This window comes from Ovis aries, chromosome 10 (genome assembly GCF_016772045.2).
Source record: "Ovis aries strain OAR_USU_Benz2616 breed Rambouillet chromosome 10, ARS-UI_Ramb_v3.0, whole genome shotgun sequence".
In the NCBI taxonomy this organism is placed as follows: Eukaryota; Metazoa; Chordata; class Mammalia; order Artiodactyla; family Bovidae; genus Ovis; species Ovis aries.
In genome coordinates, this window is record NC_056063.1 from 2,056,611 (window position 1) to 2,080,391 (window position 23,781).

Sequence of the window (23,781 nt, forward strand, 5' to 3'; positions counted from 1 at the left end):
TCCTGGGTTGGGAGATCCCTTCGAGAAGGGAAAGGCTACCCATGCCAGTATTCTGGCCTGGAGAATTCTATGGACTGTATAGTCCATGGGGTCACAAAGAGCTGGACACAACTGAGCAACTTTCACTTTCACTTGGAGGTCTCTTAGTAACAAGATACCCATGTCAGGTAATAAATATTCATGTATTCTTAGATGTCCAGGACAAAAACACCATCCTAAATGTCTCATAATGCTCAATATTCGTCATACACATTGCACTACATTTACAATGTAGTCGCACAGGTTTTCATTTAATTCTTCAATGTCATAAGGGAGATAATATTTGAATGATAAGAAAATTAAAATCTGGCAAGATTAAATAACTTGCCAGAAGTCACAAAAATAGAATAAGTAGAAGAATAAGGATTTAAGTCCAGCTGAAAAATTCTAAAATCTGTATCCGTCCAGTATGTTACCAGAATTTTTTTATTCTCCCTCTCCACATTGTATCTGAAGCTCATCAGAACTGCTTCCTGAGATAGCTAATCTATCTCACATTTTAAATTTTCTAAATTAGTTTTTGCAAAATTAGTTTCCAGCATATTCTATTTGGAAGATCACTAGGTAATCCAGTTCTTTCATTCTTTTTTTTAATTATTATTAAAAGAAAATTAGAAAATATTATTATTTAATACCAAAATCTGACATGATCAAGGAATAGGCAGATTACTTATTCAGATACTCTGCTTATGTTATGCACAGATTAAACTAAAATTTATTTTAAACAACAGGTATATATAATTTAGTGTCTAGAGCCATGTCTTAATGATTCTGTCACCAATAACATGCTAAAGTGCTGGGTAATAAAGCATTCCGATAAAGGCACAAATAAAGTAACTCTTACTGTATTAGTCTTACTTTATAGACAAAGAGCACAAGTAATTCATGTCAAAAATATATATTACTTAAACATTTATTGTTGCCTAAAAGCAGTTTAGTTCAGCTGCTCAGCTGTGTCTGACTCTGTGACCCCATGGACTGCAGCATGCCAGGCCTCCCTGTCCATCACCAACTCCCGGAGCTTACTCAAACTCATGTCCACTGAGTCGGTGATGCCATCCAACCATCTCATCCTCTGTTGTCCCCTTCTCCTCCTGCCTTCAATCTTTCCCAGCATTAGGGTCTTTTCTAATGAGCCAGTTCTTCATATCAGGTAGTCAAAGCACTGGAGATATATTTTTATACAATGTATGAAATTTTAACCAAAGGCAAATGAGTAACTCCAGTGGGTTAGCTTCTAAAATTTCTATTAAAATTAATTTTCAAAACATCTTCACTAATACTGTGAAGAGAATTATATTTGGTATCAGAAGCAGGTAATGAAAGGGAAAATATAATCAAATCTGAGGAACAGAGGTTTGTTTCATGTGAAAAGGGCTCACTCAATTTCTGTTTCAAGTGAAAGGGCTTATTTTGTATCTTCTCATTTTACGTACAAACTAAAGCAACATGAGCATTAAGAATAATTCAAAGGATAAAATTTGGTATAGAAAAATTCTAGATTCAAATATTCTAAGTTATATCTTATTGTTGTTAGCTATATTCAAAGGAAATTCTAAAGGGACTACTTATAAAATTTTCTGAACCAAAAATGCTCTGAGAAGTTGGAGAAAGCAGAGAAAACTCTCGCAGTACCTTTCCCTGTGAGCTTTTAACAGTGGTAGGTTCTGAGAATCCTTACAGACATAAAAAGAAAAAATGGAAAATCAATAATCCAGAATGCTAGTTTTCTTAAATAGCCTAGTATAAGGATATGCAGTGACTGCTTTGATACTAGTTACTTCTTCTGTGAATAATTGTTGCATTCATCAGACCTGTTCAAGACTGCTGCCTAATTTGGAGTTCTACACCCTAGAAGTTTTCCAAGTGTGTTTTCCAGATTAGCTGAATCAACATCCCACAGAAGCCTGTTCAAAGTACAAATTCTCAGGCTCTTTCCCAGTTCAGTGGAGTCAGAAACATGGCAGTGGGCGACGTGGGAAGCTGGCATTCTGTGTTGTAGCAGGCCTCAAGGTGACTCTGATGCACACTGAGGTTAGAACTACTATCACAACCAGAAAACGAAATGCAAGGAACTGGAGAGGACTCTGAGAAGAACAATGAAGATGAATAGAATGCCTAAGACTATAAACAGAGGAACCAAGATACACGGTTTTAACAAAAAGAAACCTGTAGCAGTGACATTTACAAGATTCAAGTATATGAAGAATTATTCACAAGGGAAGGTACCCAGATGTTCTCCATTTCCCTGAGGGAAGATAAAGAAGATATTACAGACTTTAGTTGCAACATAAGAAATTTAGATTAAAATACAATTAAATTTGCTTACATAGAGTATTGTTAAACATTAAAATGAATTGCTGAGGAGTCCGTAGAACTCTCTTCTCTTGAGCATCTGCTTCAAAAGCTAGGGCAGATTATAAACTCTTGTTCTCTTTCCAGCTAAATGATTACCACCTATCACATATGAGGACCAACATTTAGAAAATGTGAAAAATGTTGTTACATTATATACCTTTTAAATTATCTAAAATTTAAAATATCTAAGGTATAGCAACTATCTTAAATACGTGAGTATTAAAATGATAAGAATACTTACTCAAACTCAAAACATACACATTCAAAGTATTTCAAATTATAAAGATGTTCATTAATAATTCAAAAAGTGAGCAACAGCATATATAAAATTTTTGATTGACACAGATTGTATTATTTTTAAATTAAAAAAAAGAAATTGAATATAAATGAATAAGAAGTAAAAGACTGCTGCTGCTGCTAAGTCTCTTCAGTCGTGTCCGACTCTGTGCGACCCCGTAGACGGCAGCCCACCAGGCTCCCCCATCCCTGGGACTCTCCAGGCAAGAACACTGGAGTGGGTTGCCATTTCCTTCTCCAATGCGTGAAAGTGAAAAGTGAAAGGGAAGTCGCTCAGTCACGTCCAACTCTTAGCTACCCCATGGACTGCAGCCTACCGGGTTCCGCCCTCCATGGGATTTTCCAGGCAGGAGTACTGGAGTGGGGTGTCATTGCCTTCTCCAAAAGACTGACTAGATGGCATCTAAAATCTAAAAATTGTATCCTTGTATTTCAAAAAATCACTGAAAAAATTTATAACATAAATACATAAGTTATGAAAAATGATAGGAGTAACCAAATGCACAGCTTTGCCAAACTGTTCCTAACATTCTCTCACAATCTTATACTCCTATATCAATAAGTTCATTAAATAAATATGGTAACAGATACTAAAATAAAAAGATACAAAAAGGTCCTCTGAGTTCCAATAATATCTGGTAAGTCTCACACGTAAATAAGTGTGTCACAGTTATAATTCCTAAGACAAAAGTATTTTTTAAATGTTGGAAAGTCACCAAAAGCTTAAAAGTTTGTTTTAATAATTTTCCATATGTATAGGAAGTCATTAAAATGATAACTTTGTGACTTGTTCCCTCAAAAATATTTTGAAGTTGCAGTCTTCCTTGACAAAAAATAACTACAGTAATTTAGTAGATGTTCATATTTATTGTACTTAACATAATTTAGGAAGTTAACATTTTTCTTTACCTTTTCTACCTTTCCACCATTGATGTCACTGGGGAGGAATTTCTTGCCAATTGTTCTCAAGTCTGTCTAAAATAAAAATATTATTATTAAAATAAAATTAGAGAAAAATGACTCTAAATCTAATCTCACTCACAAACAAAAGATAAAATTAGTTAAGGTCTGAGTAACAGAATTTAACTGTATGTTAAATATAGCTTGTATTTCAACTGATTATGAGATCTATATATGTAAAAATCAACCATGTTCAGTCCCATTTATACACTGTTAAAGTACACTAGTAAACTGAACAGTAATATATAAGGCCTTACTTACATCTGGTCATATTTCTCTGGGTACCCTTTTATTAAAATCTAAAACTTGATTTTATGTAAACTATATAGACTTCTTAAGAAATTAATGTCACAATCCAAAACCAAACGACTACTTTGAACAAATAAACAGAGTACATTTTCGACAAATAAATTCTATATAACGTTGATATGCAGAGACATGAAAGTACGTTACTCTGTAGGCTGCGATACTTCTAACATAAAGCTACATAACATACAAATATCCCAGAGAATATTCTTTACTACAAAAGCAAGAAGTCACTGTAAGACTGTACTGTTTGCCTACTAAACAAATTTCAGAAATAGAAGCTGATGAACAAATGACTGACTACACGAAAATCCAGATGTACATATTACTCAACAAACCAAAGCAAAACATAAAAAGGACTAAGATAAACAAAGCTATAGCATTTCTGATGCAAAAACAAAACTTCAACTACACACACAGTCTACATAAAATTTTTAAGGATTCTGTCTTCTTTAAGAAGTGAAAACTAAAGGAATAATAAGAAATTTATTCAGAAGAAAACTAAATACTACTCATGAAAAAGGCCTAATTATTTAAGCTAAGAAATTATCTTGATGCTTGAAACAGTGAGGTTAGTTTAATAACTAAATCTGTACTTTTCTAAAATTCCTTAAATAATAGTTAACAGAGCTATCACTATCAATAGATGATTACAATTACTGTATTATTTATAAAAGGATAACACATAAATAGGATACTCTTCTTTGAACACCTACAATAATATAATTTCACTTGAAATATCCACATATAGTCAGCTTAAGAAACAAGAACACATGTTATACAACCCTCACAGATCCTTTCCAGTCTTTTTACTACCATGACTTTCATTTCTCAATGTAATGCAAGGATCATTCCTAAAGTACAATTCATTGAATGGAACTGCCAGGCAAACTAAGTCCCATATCCAAATACTTTATCCTTTGCACAGTTTCCAATAACAGAGTGAAAGAACTATAAACCAAACCTCAAGTTGCACGCATTTTAACTTTGAAAATACTAAGCAATATATGAGGAAAAAATGCTTATCCTGGCATTTCACTGTTTTGAATATTAAATAATACATGTGAAGCACTAAGCACAATGACTTACAAAAAATAAGCATTTAATGAGTGTGAGCTATAATGTTTAGTGAATATAAAACATGCATACTGTTATTATCTAAATGCATGTAACAAGTGAATAAGACAACTAAGTTCATAAAAAATCATTATTTTGAAAGTCATAGAAAAGCTGAAATATTTAAACACAGATAAGAAACAGAATATATACAATTTTTATGATACATCATGGTCCTTCATTTCTGATTTTATCACTAATTATAAAATGTAAAATAAAATGAGGCATTTATATAAAGTATTGTAGAAATGAGCACTAGACTAAAATTCTAACTTCCATTTACTGTGTACTGTAACTAACTAATATGACATGTCAGAAATTCTCTAAATCTGGATAATTTATTCCGCCATAAGGTCGAAAATATATTAACAATTCTATCTTCCAAAGTTGTTGTCATGCTGAAAGGAACAATGTATTTAAAGTTCACAGAACTTTTAAAGTATCATAGACACATATAAGGAAGATTATTTCATTGTTCTTTTAGCAAGATGAAAATGACCTATCAAATCTTTAAACATCCTAAAATCAAAGTCAATTTTATGATTCAGATGCCATTATATCAGGATCACTAGAATAGCTGGGTCCAAAAATACATTTACAGTGAATAACTCATTATTCAGGAGAAATATTTAACCCATAGGATGCATGTGTGCACACACAAACAACATTCCTGACTTACTTCTTCAAATAAGTGCAGCAGAGTATCTATTTGGCAAAGCATTTTATACTATACAGAATGTTAAAAGAAATTTTAAAATAATCTTTAAAATTTTTTACTATTACACGTTATTTAGTAACTTAAGACTACACTATCACTTAATTTTGCTCTGAATAATGCAGGAATTCAAAACTACATGCTAAATTTCTATATTATTCTCAAAATCTTTACTCCTCATTCTACAGAGTAAAAATTAAGAAACCTCCCTCCTTTCAACATACAAATCCATGCTAAAAAGAGTTACATAGCAGCTCTAAGGCTGCTACCTTTAGAAGGGCCCACTTACAAAGCTGGCCCTAAGCTGGCATCTGGGAACTTGGTACCAGAACCATTCCCTTACTGAAAATGTGGTTTACTGCCTAAACTATTTGTATTAACAATGTGATTTATGGTAAACACCTGCTTTCAAGGGGAGATGTCTAGAATTTTGTTTCATTCTAGGCAGAGTACCTTTTTGAACAGCCCAATAAAAGCCTAATGGACTTTGCTGGGCAGGAAACACTCTACATACATACTATTGCTTTGTTCACTGCTAGATAAAAGAACTAATTTAGTGTGTTCCCCACAGGAGGAAGAGAAGGTAAGAAAGCTTTTGCATGGATTATTCTCCCAATATGTAATAGGTTATATATAAGAATTAATAATGCCAGTCTTTCTCAATTAGGGATTAACATCCTGCAATCACTCAGAAGTTAAAAAATTTCAACAGAAATACTGTATATGACTGATTTTACTTAAAGTTTACGAACTTGAAAATTAGACTACTTGTCTGGTATAGACTTCATCCTTATTAAAAGTATTTCTTTAATTCTATTACATGGCATGATAGCTTTGGACTGGAGTATTTATAAATTTTAAAGCAAATTATAAAGACAAGTTAATTCACTAGTAATCATCACGTACCTCTTATGTATACCAGGTCAAATACTTTGTGTTAACTTATTTTATTTAGTTTCTTACCCAATTTGTAGATAGTTCAATGCTATTTACCTACATATATAAATATCAATAAGAAGAGAAGATTGTCACAAAGCCTTTTTCCTATTTAGGTCTTTTGCTTTTAGTGAACAAAGAAATAAACTGGGATTCTTTGTAACATTTCTTGTAAATAAAATTCACTAATTTGGGCGCAAGTTAAGGAAAGATAAAATTCTAGTAAACATCCCCATTTGTAGTCATGGATAACACACATAATTTCTAAAAAACCTGTTTGTCTTAAATAAAACTGCAAGCTGCTAAAACAATGATAAATTTCAAAATATAAATTCTGTTTAAATTCACATTTAATTATATAAATAAAAATTTAAATAACTGGAAAAGAAAAAGTTATAGTTATATATTAATTTATATTTCATATGTTATTATCAGTTGCCACCCTTTCTACTCTATGCTAAACCTACTTTGCAGTGACATAATGGATTTGTCAGACAGTAATTCTCTTCTGAATTTCATTGATTATATAACATAGCATATAACTTTCATTGTTTAATAGACTGTGATTGTAAAGGCGATAAGAAAAAAATTCTCACTATGGTAACCACAAGATTGAAAAAGAAAATTCATTTAATCACATCTGTACTTCAAACAATTTTTATAATTCTTCAAAAAAAATCCAAAAGTCAATCTCAATTATAAAAAAGACACTGCTATACAGATGGGTAAAGGGAGAGAGCTAGGGAAGAAAAATGCATCAAAACATTAACAGTAATTATTGGGTTTTCTTATTTTATTTTTCTGTATTTTCTGAAGTAGTCATACTATACAGTATATCCTACTTTGATCAACAGGAAAAGCTACTTCAAAATAAAAAATACAACTGTCAAGAAGCTGTAACCTAGCTAGTTTGTATGTAAATTTGATATTAATTTGTTTCTATGAATATGATCAGTTTTTACTTCTATTACATAGCTACTATAAATGTAATGAAATTCTATAACTGATCACAAGGTGAAAAAGTTTTAATTGTACTTTTCCCTTTTTCACTGATTTTGTATAATAGACATTAAAGAAATATATAGTTCTAATAATTGGCTTATATGAGATTACCAAATTCAACAAACATCGCTGCAACTTAAAATGGACAATAAAAATGAAAGATGTTCTCCACTTTATAAAAGCCAGTTTATTCTATCAGATATTTTTCATAAATATAGCTTCCAGATTTTTAATGTTTATAAGTTAATAAATAAAACCTACATTGAGAGCAATCAGGATGATGTCATTTACATTGACTTTGTCAGGAGAACTTGTGCAAGCTTCAATGCCTTCATCTGAAAGATACCTGTTAAAATAAAATAAATGGCTTAATATTTTCTAAAATCAAAGTTAACCAAAATTATTTTCTTAAGTCTACAAGTAGTTTTGTTCTCTACTGTAAAATGTTTCTACTGCAAATACCAAAGAGTCCTTGATACTCCCTGTTTACCATCTCTGATAGAACAGGATGGAGAATGCATATTTTTCCTTTCTTGTCTTTAAAGGGATATTGTGTTAATAAAAGTATAAATATGCTTTCTAAGAAAAGCTATTTAAACATCAATATGCTTCTTAAGGAATCAATAAGTTCCTCTTCGCTGTTACACAAATATCCAACTTAAATATTTAGTTACACAGTAAACTCTTAAGAGATTGACATGTGCTATAAAAATAGAACTAAAAACAGCATAGTTTTAAATTTAATCCAACAAAACTTTCCTCTTGGATACTTTCTCACATTATCTTTTCAACTCCCCTTTGTCTAACATAATGTTCCTAACAGTCTTCAATAAACACTACTGATTCCAAGTGGCACAAAGTCAGGCAACTTTTTACCTTACATCTTTTACTTTTCCTGTCTCTTTTCAGTTTTTTACTCATTGTATTATTGCCCTTTGTTCTTTTATTCAGTCCAAACCAACCATTCATCTGTAGCAATAATTAACTGAAGGGTGAAAAATTATTTAATCCAAAGGCTGGGTGGGAATCATCTCTACCAATTCACCCACGCCCAACATAACCATTTTGAAGTTCTTTGATAACTCTACAATTTACGTATCATCCCCCCACAAAAGTCCACCTGTAAAAATGCCCATTAACATTTGGCACCTTTTGTAATCAGTATTAGATACCCTGGTGCCGGCATTGGAACCACAGATATTCTCTCACTGAAAAGATACAGGACTACTAGTCTGACAGAGCTAACTTTGGCTCTTCCAGAGTTGATGGACAGCAACTTCACCATCAACTCCCAACCTTAGTCTGATTCTAAGACACCTTTACCTGAAGACAGTAATCAAAGAGCATTTGCCTTTAAGAAATAAAGGATGAATTTCTCAAAAGTAAAAGAGCAAGCAAAAAGAAATAAAAATAGAGTACAAAAAGCAATAGAAAATTAAAGCTGATAAGCCTATGAATAAGATCAAGGAGGTAAAAGAAAGGGAAGTATATAAAAATCAAAGCAAGAATGTGTTTAAAAAATTAGATACTACTAAAAGCTTAAGGCAGTGGTAAACTACAATGATGAATGAAGGCCAGGAGTTAAGTGGGTTACAGAGAGAGAAAAAAAAAAAAGCATTAAGTATTTAGATGTGTCACTAAGAATAAATGGTTAGGAGGCTAGAATAAATTGTACATGAGTGACCATGGAATACAAATGTTTGCTGGCAGCATAGATGGCTGAAACACTGCTTTAATTCAGAATGAGTAAGTTCACTTCCTTATTACCCTGATAATTTTTCACCACTCACAGCCACTGACTGTATCTGGCACTAACCATCTTAAAATTTAGTTCTACAAATATTAATTAATTAACCCCTGATTTGTATGAAAAGAACTATGTGTGTGAATCAGTAATAAGATGATGAAAAATAAATATCTTCCTTTAAGGCATTTACAGTCTCATATAAAGCGTAACATAACACATAAATAGCTACCATACAAGGCCAAAATAACTACAAACAAAATGTTATAGGAGCTCAAAGTGGCTAGGGAATGGAAAAGAATGCACAGAAAGGGCATCTCCATAAAGTAAACAAAGTATAAACACATTCTGGGACATTCTCATTGGAAAATGGGGAAGAGATGAGAGGTCAGTATAGGTTGAGACCAATTTTAGGAAGCAAAAGTACATAGGTATATGGGTACTATATTAAACGCTGACTGAGTAGTTACAAAAACACAGCTTTCAAAATTCCTAGGAGAAGGCAATGGCACCCCGCTCCAGTACTCTTGCCTGGAAAATCCCATGGATGGAGGAGCCTGGTAGGCTGCAGTCCATGGAGTCGCTAATGGGGAAATAAACAATGACTAATAAAATACTTCATCATCTAGAAAGGCAACTCTTTAGAATTAAAAGCTTACAGGATATCAGATAAACTGGAAATAATCTTAAAAAATATTCAAAGTTTAACTCTTTAGATTTACAGGTGAAGAAAAAATGCATCTTTTTTCAAAGATGTTAACCTAAACTTTGCCCTAAAATACCCTGATGTCTCAGATGGTAAAGAATCTGCCTGCAAAGTCAGAGACCCGGGTTTGATCCTTGGGTCAGGAAGATGCCCTGGAGAAGGGCATCACAACCCACTCCAGTATTCATGCCTGAGAACCCCACGGAAAGAGGAGCCTGGCGGGCTATATAGTCCATGGGGTCGCAAAGAGTCAGACATGACTGAGTGACCAACACTTCTAACTTCTAAGTAAGGCAAAGTTAAAAATGCGTCCCGATTCTCAGTGTAGCAGTCTTTTCATTGTGTGAGTGTGCCAAGTCTTATCTGACTCTTTGTGACCCCCATGGACTGTAGCCCACCAGGCTCCTCTGTCCATGCAATGTTCCAGAGAATACTGGAGTAGTTTGCCATTTCCTCCTCCAGGGGAATCACACTGCTTTTCAGTTCAGTTCAGCTCAGTCACTCAGTCGTGTCCGACTCCTTGTGACCCCATGAATCGCAGCACACCAGGCCTCCCTGTCCATTACCAAATAATGCTAATATCAGAAATATAACTCTGTTCTCATAAACAAAAGCCAACATCTATACATACCAATTGTATAATCAACTAGGCACTTTATCAACACACACAAAAAAGCACAATTAGGCAAATTAAATCAGCGCCTCCAAAGTATTGATTTATTAAACAAGAATAGATCTAGTTTCATGGTGAAAAATCAGGAAACTAATATTAACTAACAATTACAAAACTGTTACAACAATGAAAAAATACCTATTCTATAAAATATAAAAAGGGAAGCCTGTAGGCTTCCTGAATATAAGACATTATAAAATACAGCTCAGTCTCAGTTTCCAAGTTTTATAAGTCCCCCTTCCTCACCCTTAATATTTTTTTTAAATAAAAGGACTTGAGCCTTACACCTTTCTCTATAATTATCAAGAAACAGGAGACCCCATTCACAGGTCTCCCTAGTAACATCTTGGTGATCCTTCTGTCAATAATGGACCATTTTCACATAACTTGAGATTTGCAAATTAATCTTTTTTTGTTTTTGTAAACATTTAAAGATTCCAGTATCATCAGTGAATAAAACAAGTGATAAAAGCAAAGCGTAATGCCCAAATCAGATTCAAGATGCACCACAATACCACAGTAACTGAAAGAAGAACAAAACAACACAAAACCCACCAGCCTTAATGTGGTCACTGGGGGAAAAGCACTGCACATCAGAGCAGGCATGCCAGACCTGATCCCTGTGCACATCTGTACATGGACCTTAAGGGGAGAGAATCATCATCAGTTTCCACAGGCGATCTCTGAACACTTACACCCAAGGGCAAAACCTTAAAGAGGAAACAAACCCCAGAGAGCTCCTGTTTACTAAAACAGCCCAAAGGCACAATTTTTTCTTCTCCTCTGGTAGAGATTTTAGTGCAAAACCCCTCATCACTATTCTGAGCTAAAAACACATCGAAATAAATTTTATTGACAAGCAAGGCAGTAAAGGGCTAAATTTCTGCATACTACAAAATATACTAAGATTTCTCCTTAATTTTACCTCCAAAGAATTCCATTTTAAATCACAGCTTAATGAACATTTAAATTTTTTTAAAAAAGATTTTGGAAAGTGTTTCTTGTTTCCATAAATAGATGTTAAAATCCCATCTTTCTCAGAGTCATTTAATTTGTAATCCTGAGCAACTCTTGTTACTTTAGAAGTAAATGCTTTAAAACTAATTATTATCCATCAGTTTGGGGGAGAGGTGGTTTCCTATTACAAGTACTGAATATATATTTAAATAAGAATGGTCTCACTACTAAAACTATCTTCACCTCATGTTCTGAAGTTACTTGGACATATTAAACAGACATGCCCAAACTACAGTTCAAGAATCTCAACTGACAGGGAAGTATGATAAGAACAAATACTACTGTTTAATATCACTTATTAGATCCAGATAGTGGGCTACCATTACCAATAAGTGGATTACAAACCGCAAGGGAAAAGAGCACCAATTTTCCTTTGATCCATTCCTATGAAAGTAGGTAAAACCCTTGAGTTTAAGTTAACTGCTGACTATGATGTACATGTACTGAGAGCAGCGACAAACTGCAGAGTACATGTGCATCTAAAGGGGGCAGCTCCAGTGACTATCTGTATGAAGACAGTTTTCACTCCAGTCCCAAAGAAAGGCAATGCCGAAGGATGCTCAAACTACCGCACAACTGCACTCATCTCACACACTAGCAAAGTAATGCCCAAACTTCTCCAAACCAGGCTTCAACAGTTGAACCGTGAACTCCCAGATGTTCAAGCTGGATTCAGAAAAGGCAGAGGAACCAGAGATCAAGTTGCCAACATACGCTGGATCATCAAAAAAGCAAGAGAGTTCCACAGAAACAACTATTTCTTCTTTATTGACTATGCCAAAGCCTTTGAATGTGTGGATCACAAGAAACTGTGGAAAATTCTTGAAGAGATGGGGATACCAGACCACCTGACTTACCTCTTGGAAAATCTGTATGCAGATCAGGAAGCAACAGTTAGAACTGGACATGGAACAACAGACTGGTTCCAAATAAGAAAAGGAGTACATCAAGGCTGTATATTGTCACCCTGCTTATTTAACTTCTATGCAGAGTACATCATGAGAAATGCTGGACTGGAAGAAGCACAAGCTGGAATCAAGATTGCCAGGAGAAATATCAATAAGCTCTGATATGCAGATGACACCACCCTTATGGCAGAAAGCAAAGAAGAACTAAAGAGCCTCTTGATAAAAGTGAAAGAGAAGAGTCAAAAAGTTGGCTTAAAACTCAACATTCAGAAAACTAAAATCATGGCATCTGGTCCCATCAATTCATGAAAAATACATGGGGAAACAGTGGAAACAGTGAAGAGACTTTTTTTTGGGGGGGGGGCTCCAAAATCACTGCAAATGGTGATTACAGCCATGAAATTAAAAGATGCTTGCTCCTTGGAAGAAAAGGCATGACCAACCTAGACAGCATATTGAAAAGCAGAAATATATTCCCAACAAAGGTCCATCTAGTCAAAGCTATAGTTTTTCCAGTAGTCATGTGAGAGTTGGACTCTAAAGAAAGCTGAGTGCTGAAGAATTGATGCTTTTGAATTGTGGTGTTGGAGAAGACTCTTGAGAGTCCCTTGGACTGCAAGGAGATCCAACCAGTCCATCCTAAAGGAAATCGGTCCTGAATATTCATTGGAAGGACTGATGCTGAAGCTGAAACTCCAATACTTTGTCCAGCTGAGGCAAAAAACTAACTCATTGGAAAAGACCCTGATGCTGGGAAAGACTGAAGGTGGGAGGAGAAGGGGATGACAGAGGATGAGATGGTTGGATGGCATCACCGACTCCATGGACATGAGTTTGAGTAAGCTCCAGGAGTTGGTGATGGACAGGGAAGCCTAGAGTGCTGCAGTCCATGGGGTCGCAGAGTCGGACACAACTGAGCGACTGAACTGAATGAAAGGCGGCAGGTCTAGTGACTATCTGTATGAAGACAGGTTAAGCAGCTACTGTCAGATATGCTCATTTTTAGCTTTTAGTTTTTTGCAAAGCAATGTCTAGCCAAACAGGCTTCAGTCTGCATGTAACACACATACTTTGTACTAATCATATTAGTTTATATCAGTTATCTGCCTGTTTGCTCCTATACACTTTCAAGTTGTCTTTGACATGCAGGGTTGTGCTACAGGTGTCTCTCAAATGATACATTATTCACAGCTGATGCACTTTTCAAGCAAAAGAGGAAAACAATTGTGTATTTTATGTCACTTTGTATGACTCTTGGAGAGCAATAAACATAATTATGCATTGAAACAATGTTCTTACTAGAGCTGTCATCAAATCATTTACTTTGGCCTAAATATTTCACAAACTGCACATATAAGAACTCATCTTTACCTCATTATTTCCATATAGTTCTTTGGGGAAAAATGTTCTAATTGGCCAAAATAATTTAAAAAGTGCACTGAAGTTTTCTTCCCCTCTACCTACCTTTACCATTCCAAGCAATGAATGCCCATTGAAGTCTGAACTGAGAACTGAATTTGTAAGATAATCCAGGAGAGAATCTATTATTGCACATAAATACAAACTAGGCTGATGATGCATGAAAATTCTTTAAAATGGTGATGAAAAAAAATCAAGAATGAAAACATTATTCCCAAATGGATAGGGACTCAATCAAAAATAAAGGACACATCTGCACAATGAATAATGCAGAACAGTATTAACTGTTTCTGAATAAAACCCAAAATACATAGCCACATGTGGTTTTGGGAGTCTCTGATCTATATATCTGTACATGATTACTTGCTATCACATTGAGACTACCAGTCCACATCAATTCAGTTTAGTCACTCAGTAATGTCCAACTCTTTTTTTTTATCCCATGGACTGCAGCACGCCAGGTTTCCCTGTCCATCACCAATTTCTGGAGCTTACTCAAACTCATGTTCATCAAGTAGGTGATGCCATCCAACCATCTCATCCTCCGTTGTCCCCTTCTCCTCTTGCCTTTAATCTTTCCCAGCATCAGGGTCTTTTCCAATGAGTCAGGTCTTCACATCAACTGGACAAAGCATTGGAGCTTCAGCATCAGTCCTTCCAATGAATATTCAGGACCAATTTTCTTTAGGATTGACTGCTTTGATCTTTTGTCAGTCCAAAGGACTCTCAAGAGTCTTCTCCAACACCACAGTTCAAAAGCATCAATTTTTCAGCAGTCAGCTTCCTTTATAATCAACTCTAACATCCATACATGACTACTGAAAAATCCATAGCTTTGACTATGTGGACCTTTGTTGGCAAAGTAATGTCTCAGCCTTTTAATATACTGTCTAGGTTGGTCATAGCTTTTCTTTCAAGGAGTAAACATCCATCATGGCTACAGTCACCATCGGCAGTGATTTTGGAGTCCAAGAAAATAAAGTCTGTCACTGTTTCCATTGTTTTCCCATCTATTTTCCATGAAATGATAGGACCGGATGCTATGATCTTCGTTTTTTGAACGTTGAGCTTTAAGCCAGCCTTTTCACTCTTCTCTTTCAAGAGGCTCTTTAGCTGCTCTTCGCTTTCTGCCATAAGGGTGGAGTCATCTGCATATATGCTGTTATTGATATTTCTCCAGGCAATCTTGATTGCAGCTTCTACATTCTCCAGTCTAGCAATCTGCATGATGTACTCTGCATATAAGTTAAATTAGCAAGATGATAATATACAGACCTGATGTAACCCTTTCCCAATTTTGAACCACTCTGTTTTCTATGTCTGGCTGTACTGTTACTTCTTGACCTGCAAACAGATTTCTCAGGAGGCAAGTAAGGCAGTCTGGTATTTCGATCTTTAAGAATTTTCCACAGTTTGTGGTGATCCACACAGTCAAAGCCTTTATCTGTTAATGAAGCAGATATTTTTCTGGAATTCTCTTGCTTTTCCTATGATCCAACAAATGTTTTCAATTTGATCTCTGGTCCCTCTACTGAGGCACCAAGATTCCAGTTCTTCAATCACGTACTGCTGAGGCCTAGCTTGGAGAATTTTGAGCATTACTTTGCTGAAGTGTGAAATCAGTGCAACTATACAGTGGTTTGTACATTCTTTGCCATGCCTTTCCTTGAGATTGGAATGAAAACTGACCTTTTCCAGTTCTGTGGCCACTGCTGAGTTTTCCAAATTTGCTGGCATATTGAGTGCAGCACTTTCACAGCATCATATTTTAGGATTTGAAATAGCTCTGCTGGAATTCCATTACCTCCACTGGCTTTGTTCATAGTGATGCTTCCTAAATAAGGCCCACTTGACTTCATACTCCTAGATGTCTGACTCTAGGTGAGTGATCACACCATCGTGGTTATCTGGGTCATGAAGATCTTTTTGGTACAGTTCTTCTGTGTATTCTTGCCACCTCTTCTTAATATCTTCTGCTTCTGTTGGGTCCATACCATTTCTGTCCTTTACTGTACTCATCTTTGCATGAAATGTTCCCCTGGTATCTCCAACTTCCTTTAAGTGATCGCTAATCTTTCCCATTCTATTGATCTCTAATATATTCCCATTCTGTCTCTATATTAGCCTGAGTAACTCCCAATTATTCAAGCTAATATGGAGTTAGAAAAGAATAAAACATAACAGGTAATTTTTTAAATCACTTACATTAAAGGCTATCTTTCATTTTAGCAAATATGGACTTGGCCAATCTACTGCAAACTTCTAGAACATTAAAATATATTTTTTATATTTATATTTTTTATAAAAACTACCCAAATAAAGGCCTCTGTATTCACTCTGCTTATCCTGTTTCTAGGCCTACAGTGTAAGTGGAATAAAACATGCCTCCTGAAAATTTTTGTTTTTGCTATTATTCTTATAGGCTTTTGCTGTATATAGCCAGAAACACTGAAATAATATATTAGTTTCCCTTATCTACAGCATAGGAAAATAGCTTATGAACATCCATCTATGAACCACACCATACTGAGTAATAAGATTTGTTCATTTTTTCAGTCACCAAGTTGTCCAACTCTTTGTGACCCCAATTAGTTAACTTAATAAAAATTTGTGCACAATTTGTTTCAAATAACCCAGTATAGACTAAATCAATACACTTAATACAATTTATAAATACATTAAGGGAGTTGGGGTGGGGGAAGTCACCAATCACAATATATAACTTGATACATTAGCATTAAGTTCAATGACTTTATGGGATTCCATGACTAAATCTTTAAGCACAGCATAAAGAAGGATCACAATCCTACTACAAGTAATTCAGAACAGGGAATCCTATGACATCAAATGGCAGAAAATGAAAAAACAGGTCTTCCATCTTATTTCCCTAAAAAACAAGTACCACCTTCTGTCACTTCCAGTTTGTTTATACTTCTTTAGGTAAAGTGGCCACCTACTCTGCCAAAATGAATACCACAATCTTTATTCCAATAATTACAATAAGGACCTGAGTCAACACTAGCTAAAATTTAACTTTTTCTCTATGAGTTATATATCTATAAATGGGCAGATGAATAAAAACATGTATTAAAGTAGCTCTAAGTAAAAAGTCATTAGTGTTCATCTTAATCAATGCAGAAAATGATTTCTAATACAAGATTGATTTTATTCAAATGTAAACTATCTTGAAAAATGCATCTCGATCAGAAGGGCTGGAGAAGTGGACAGCTGCTGCCAACTGCACACTGTGGCCCAGCGGGATATGCTATTGAGCCTGTCAGTGGACACCTCTGCCTCAGCTTCTTCGTGATGAAGCTGGAAAATATGAGCAGTTCAGATCTACAGAGACTTCCGCTCATTTCAACCAACCGACTGAATACCAGTGTTAAATTTGTTGGCTGCAAATTCCACGTTGATCCTGGAGAAGCAAAAATTGACATTCTGCCCTGCTTCCAATATGATTAAGCACTTCATACATGTTACAGTCAAAGAAAACATGTAACTCTCTGATATAAAACAAAAATAACAAGGTCACTTTGACTGGGTTTGGCCTCTGTTGAGGAAAACCTTGAATATTTCCTGTAAACTATTTTATACTTGGCATTTGCCATGTTGGTGTCTGAAGGTACAGTGTGAACTCTGGAAAACAAGAGAAAGCTACTGTTTTTTCTTTCATGGACATGTTTTTTCTTTCATGGACAGACTAATGTAAACTTGGTAGTCTAGGTAATTTGCAGCTTTTAAATGTAAATACTTTAGCCAGCCAGTTCTTCCAAAGTGTAACTTTCTTGCCCTCTTGGAAAATAAATGTTTTCTTTCCTTTCTTTAAAAAAAAAATATGCATCTCATTTTTAGTTTGTATGATTCTTTTCATGCACAAATGTATATTATTTCAATCATTTAGCTAATACATGACATTAATATTTTTTCTACACACAGGAAAATCTATCTTAATTTCTTCTGTGCTATGTTTTCAGATTTTTATATTACAAAAATAAAAACACCAAAAGCAAAACATCGTTACAACCTTAAAATTTTATTTGCAAATATTTCATAAAATTAACCTGCACAAAAATTGAAAGGATAACTATGTAAAAAGTGAAAAAAAAGGGGAAAAAAATCTACTTAGTACTCCATAAGGATCTTTTTCCTAAACAAGTAATTTCCATAGAGTTCTGAAGCATTATGAAATGCCTTGATACATCATGATTAAGATCTGTACTACTCAAGCTTCCCTGGTAGCTCAGTTGGTAAAGAATCTACCTACAATGCAGGAGACCCCAGTATGATTCCTGGGTCAGGAAGATTCCCTGTAGAAGGGTTATGCTATGCACTCTAGTGTTCTTGGGCTTCCCTGGTGGCTTAGACAGTAAAGAATCTGCCTGCAATGTGGGAGACCTGGGTTCAAAGCCTGGGGTGGGAAGATCCCCTGGAGAAGGGAACAGCTACCCACTCCAGTATTCTGGCCAGGAGAATTCCATGGATAGAGGAGCCTGGCATGCTACAATCCAAGGAATAGCAAAGAGTCAGACATGACTAAGGGACTTTCAAAAAAAAAAAAATTTTCAATATTTTAGTGGCCAGACAAGAAATTTTTGGCCCAAGACTAAAGATCAAAATATGGATTTTAAAAAAGTTTCTAGGGATAATCCTTTGTAAAAGCCATATATAATGTAAAATATTTAAAAGTGCTTAAATTCTGAAAAATTGAAACCTAGAATTGTTTACTTAAGCATTTCCTTTAAAATGCTTAAGATGTATTAGAGAGCTAATTCTGAAGGATGTGCTACTTGAAAACACCACTAGATGACAACCTTGCTTTACAAGTACAATACTATCAGCCTATTACTGGAAAATCTAAGACTCCAAAGATGTACTAAACTGGCTTTAAAATAAACGTTTCCAACATTTACTGGGTTGTTCTGGTGGAGAGAAGATATATCAAAAATAAAATAAGCTATTTATAATTTTAAAATTTGTGCTTGCTATAAAGATCACGCAGAATTTAAAAAAGAAACTCATTTAGCAGACACTCAAGAGATTTCTTACCCAAACAACAACAACAAAAAAAAAAAACTGAAGCATATCAAAAGGCAATTTTCTCTCTTACGCTCTCCTATGTTCATCCTTTGGAAATACAGATTTATATATAGTACATATAAATTACTAGAGACTAATACTTTTTTGTTGTAGAATAATTATAAAGGGTACTTTCAACGTTATTTCAACTGTTGCTTTTCTCTGACATCAAAACAAAGAAACATGATATTTTAAGATAATAAGAAGAAAGGTGATAACAAAACACAAACTTCTATTTTTTATGATCCACTTCCAGATATCTTAAATATTTTTCCTATGTATAATCCAATCCATGAAGACATTAGTCCTGGAAGGCTTATTTGGTATTGAGTAATTACTATACTTACTTAATAATAAGTAAATGGCTTGGCAACCCACTGCAGCATTCTTGCCTAGAGATCCCACGGACAGAGAGGCCTGGCAGGCTACAGTCCATGGGGATGCAAGAGTCAGACATGACTTGGCAACTAAACCACCACCAATTATTATAACACCCTAGCAAGTAAAAATCTGTAAATATTCCTTTGAAATTCCATAATTGATACATTACAAGAAATAGCAGCAAGGAAATCTAACTATGTTGTTATTCATTTTTGTAAACCAAGCCCGTACATATTTTTAAAGTATAAAATGAAAGCCTGGATATTTTTACTTTCATTGGAGTTTATATGTCCTTCCTCCAACTCAACATTTTCATTCTTAAATTCTGAAGCAGAGCTGAAGTTAGTTTCTAATAACTCATAAATGAGATTACTTGATATTTCTTTCATCTCTATTTCAGCACAAAGGTGATAGCTATAAAACCATACATCAGTAGGAAAGACTCACTTCAAGCCTAATGTCCCATGAACTGACTATTGTGATACACCATCAGAGCTGGCAGAGGCCATGACACAAGCCTCCCAGATCAATGCCAGACCAGGTACTTAATTCTAAGTTTACATGAGAAATGTTACTTTAAAATGGGAGCTATGATAACAAATATTAGAAGGCATTTTATGAATACCTTGGGCTGTCTGATCAGTATTTTATAGTGAGACAGAACTAGATGCACATCTCAGCCTCACCATTTAATCAATGTGGGATCCAAAGCAATTAATTCAATCTACCTGTGCCTCAGGTGCCTTCCCTACTTAAAATTTTTTTAAAAAGGTCTACAGAGTTGTTCTTTAAAAAATGTTGATCATTAGAGTTGTTCTAAGAATAAATGAAATACTCATCATGTGCTTGGTATGAAGTTAGATGCTAAATAAATACTAGATTCTTTCCTTCTAAAGCACTGTAACCTTTGTGTCTATTCTGGAAAATATCTCCAAAAGATAATGATCCTTAAAAATGCCTTCTTCTGAAACTAGTACAGTAAGTGAATCTACTATAGTTCAACTTTTTTAAAAAAAAAAAGTCTTCAGGGTTATAAGAAGAGAAGAAAAGAATGAAATTCACCAACCAATAAAGGGAATTTCCTCAAAGGTTACAGCTAATAGCCAAAATACCCTAAGCTACATATTTCCAACATGCTCCTCACATGGAGCTCATTGAGAAATGAAGGAAGGTGTCTGCAAGATGAAAAGATTTTTATTATTTAATTCGTTGACACTTTCCAATTGTACATATTGGAAATACATAGTTTTTAATAATAAGAAAAAACACTTACTCCCTGAGACTGTGCAACTATTTATGCCCAAAGAGAATTTTCAATGCAAAATACACTGCCATCATTTTTCTCCAATCTGTCATTTATGTCAGAATTTAAAATAATGATGTCAAGAAACACTTGGTAAGTAATAAGTTTAATATTCTATATTGTATTAAAATTAGCCAATGGAAATTTGCTGTATGACTCAAGGAACTCAAACCAGGGCTCTGTAACAACTAGAGGGGTGGAATGGGGAAGAAGGTGGGAGGGAGGTTCAAGAGCAAGAAGAGGGAGGGAACATATGTATGCCTATGGCTGATTCATGCTGATGTTTGGCAGAAACCAACACAATTCTGTAAATCAATTATCCTTCAGTTAAAAAAGAAATTCAAAATTTAAAAAAAAAAAACAAAAATAAATGACAATTTTAATGTTTTAAAATGATATTTTATGATTTACATTCACAATTTATTTAAATTAATACCATTTATTCAAAACTTTAAAAATGAAAACCTGCTTCAATTATCACAGGCCATTATGACAAATACCTATTTGTTTCTAGCACCTGTAAGCATACACGTTACCATTTAATAGCATAACAATTCTCCAAAAATTAAAATGAAAATAGAAGAGGCCTAAAATAAAAAATGGCCGTCACTTAAAATATGCTACTAAATTAAGCACTGCTGTTCAGTTGCTATGTTGTGTCTGACTCTTTGTAACCACACAGATTGCAACAGGCCAGGTTTCCCTGTTCTTTACCATCTCCCGGAGTTTGCTTAAACTCATGTCCATCAATCAGTGATGCCATCCAACCATACCATCCCTTTCTCCTCCTGCCTTCAGTTTTTACCAGCATCAGGGTCTTTTTTGACAAGACAGCTCTTTGCATCAGGTGGTCAAAGTATTGGAGCTTCAGCATCAGTCCTTCCAATGAGTATTCAGGACTGACTTCCTTTAGGATTGACTGGTTTGATCTCCTTGCTCTCCTAGGGCCTCTCAAGAGTCTTCTCCAGCACCACAATTAGAAGGCATCAGTTCTTCAGAGCTCAGCCTCCATTATGGTCCAACTTTCACATCTGTACACGACTACTGGAAAAACCATAGCTTTGACTATTCAGACCTCTGTTGACAAAGTGTTTCTGTTTTCTAATATATTGTCTAGGTTTGTCATTGCTTTTCTTCCAAGGAGCAAGCATATTTTAATTTTGTGGCTGCAGTTACCATCCAGTGATTTTGGAGCCCAAGAAAATAGTCTTTCACTGTTTCCATTGTTTCCCCATCTATTTGCTATGAAGTGATGGGACCATATGCCACGATCTTCATTTTTTGAGTGTTGAGTTTTAAGCCAGCTTTTTCACTATCCTCTTTCACCCTCATCAACAGGCTCTTTAGTTCCTCTTCGCTTTCTGCCATAAGAATGGTATTATTTGCGTATCTGAGGTTGCTGATATTTCTCCCTGCAATCTTGATTCCAGCTTGTGATTCATCCAGCCTGGCATTTCTCATGATATACTTTGCACAGAAGTTAAATAAGCAGGGTGACAATATACAGCCTTAACATTCTCCTTTTCCAAATTTGAACCAGTTAGTTGTTACATGTCCAGTTCTAACTGTTGCATACAGGTTTCCTGACTTGCATACAGGTTTCTCAGGAGGCAAGTAAGGTTGTCTGGTATTTCCATCTCTTTAAGAATTTTCCAGTTTCCTGTGATCCACACAATCAAAGGCTTTAGTGTAGTCAATGAAGCAGAAGTAGATGTTTTTCCGGAATTCTCTTGTTTTTTCTATGATCCAACAGATGTTGGCAATTTGATTTTTTGGTCCCTCTGCTTTTTCCAAATTCAGCTTGTACATCTGCAAGTTCTTGGTTCACATACTGTAGACTAGCTTGGAAGATTTTGAGCCTTATCTTCCTAGCAAGTAAAATGAAATACTAGATGAAATAAGTAAATAAAAATGAATTTTTCACAAAAAAGTGAAATATTCCCTCATGTATATATCTCAGTTGAAAAATATGAATTAATAATTCTTATCATCATTTCTTTAAGATACACCTTAAATATAAAATGCTTGGTGTTGAAGTTCTTGAAATTTACATGTTGCAAATAAATTAAGAATTTTCTTTTTCCAGCTTAGAAAACGTAATTTAAATACCCATCTCTTTGTAGTAGTCTGAATGGTGGTACCCCAAAAGATATGTTCCTGTACTAATCTCTGGGACCAGTGAATGTTACTTTATTTGGAAAAAATGATATCTTAAAGACGTGAGACAAGTATCTGGGTGCATCCTAAATCTAATGACAAGTGTCCTTATAAGAGAAAGGCCCAGGGAATTTTGGAACATATATACAGAAAAGACACAGATGGACACAGAAATTGGAGTGATGAGGTCTCAAGCCAAGGAATGCCAGCAACCGCCAAAAGTTGGACACAGCAAATAACTGATTTTCCCCTAGACTGTCTGCACACACCTTGATTTCAGATTTTTAGCCTCCAGAACTGTAAGAGAGTACATTTTTATGGTTTTATTCCCTCTGCTTGTATTTGGTACAGTATTCACAGGAAAATGATACACCTATTACAAACTTAAGCCATTTGAAAGTACTGACTCAATAAAAACCTATCTTTTGAAAGGTCATCTTTTACAATAGAATCTATGAAGAACATCCTCTATTCAATTTAAAACGTCCTGACTCATTAACTCTCCCTGAATGATCAACTTCAGTGAACTTGATCAGTTTAAGTCAATAAATAATAAAATATAACTTTACAGAGGAATAATAAAAAGTGAAAGGGGCTCCTTCCCAATTCTTCCAAAAAATATAAATTATTAACAATGTTAGGTATATCCCTGTAATACACATACA

At 34.7% G+C, this 23,781-nt stretch overlaps 1 protein-coding gene across 5 annotated transcripts in view; it reads right to left on the reverse strand.

The window, feature by feature from the left end:
* The window catches only part of TDRD3 (tudor domain containing 3), a 230,561-nt gene that overhangs the window by 162,320 nt on the left and 44,460 nt on the right, over positions 1-23,781 (reverse strand). For 3 of the 5 annotated variants that reach the window (XM_015098037.3, XM_012184309.5, XM_042254614.2), the window contains exons 2-3: positions 7,991-8,075; positions 3,604-3,669 (exon numbers count right to left, since the gene is read on the reverse strand). The exons of 1 other annotated variant lie outside the window; for it this stretch is intronic. In XM_015098037.3, coding sequence (XP_014953523.2) covers positions 3,604-3,669; positions 7,991-8,075 — 151 coding nt within the window. Of the gene's footprint in view, positions 1-3,603; positions 3,670-7,990; positions 8,076-11,407; positions 11,495-23,781 lie in introns of all 5 variants that reach the window. One more of the 5 variants, XM_060394024.1, reaches the window with a different exon arrangement.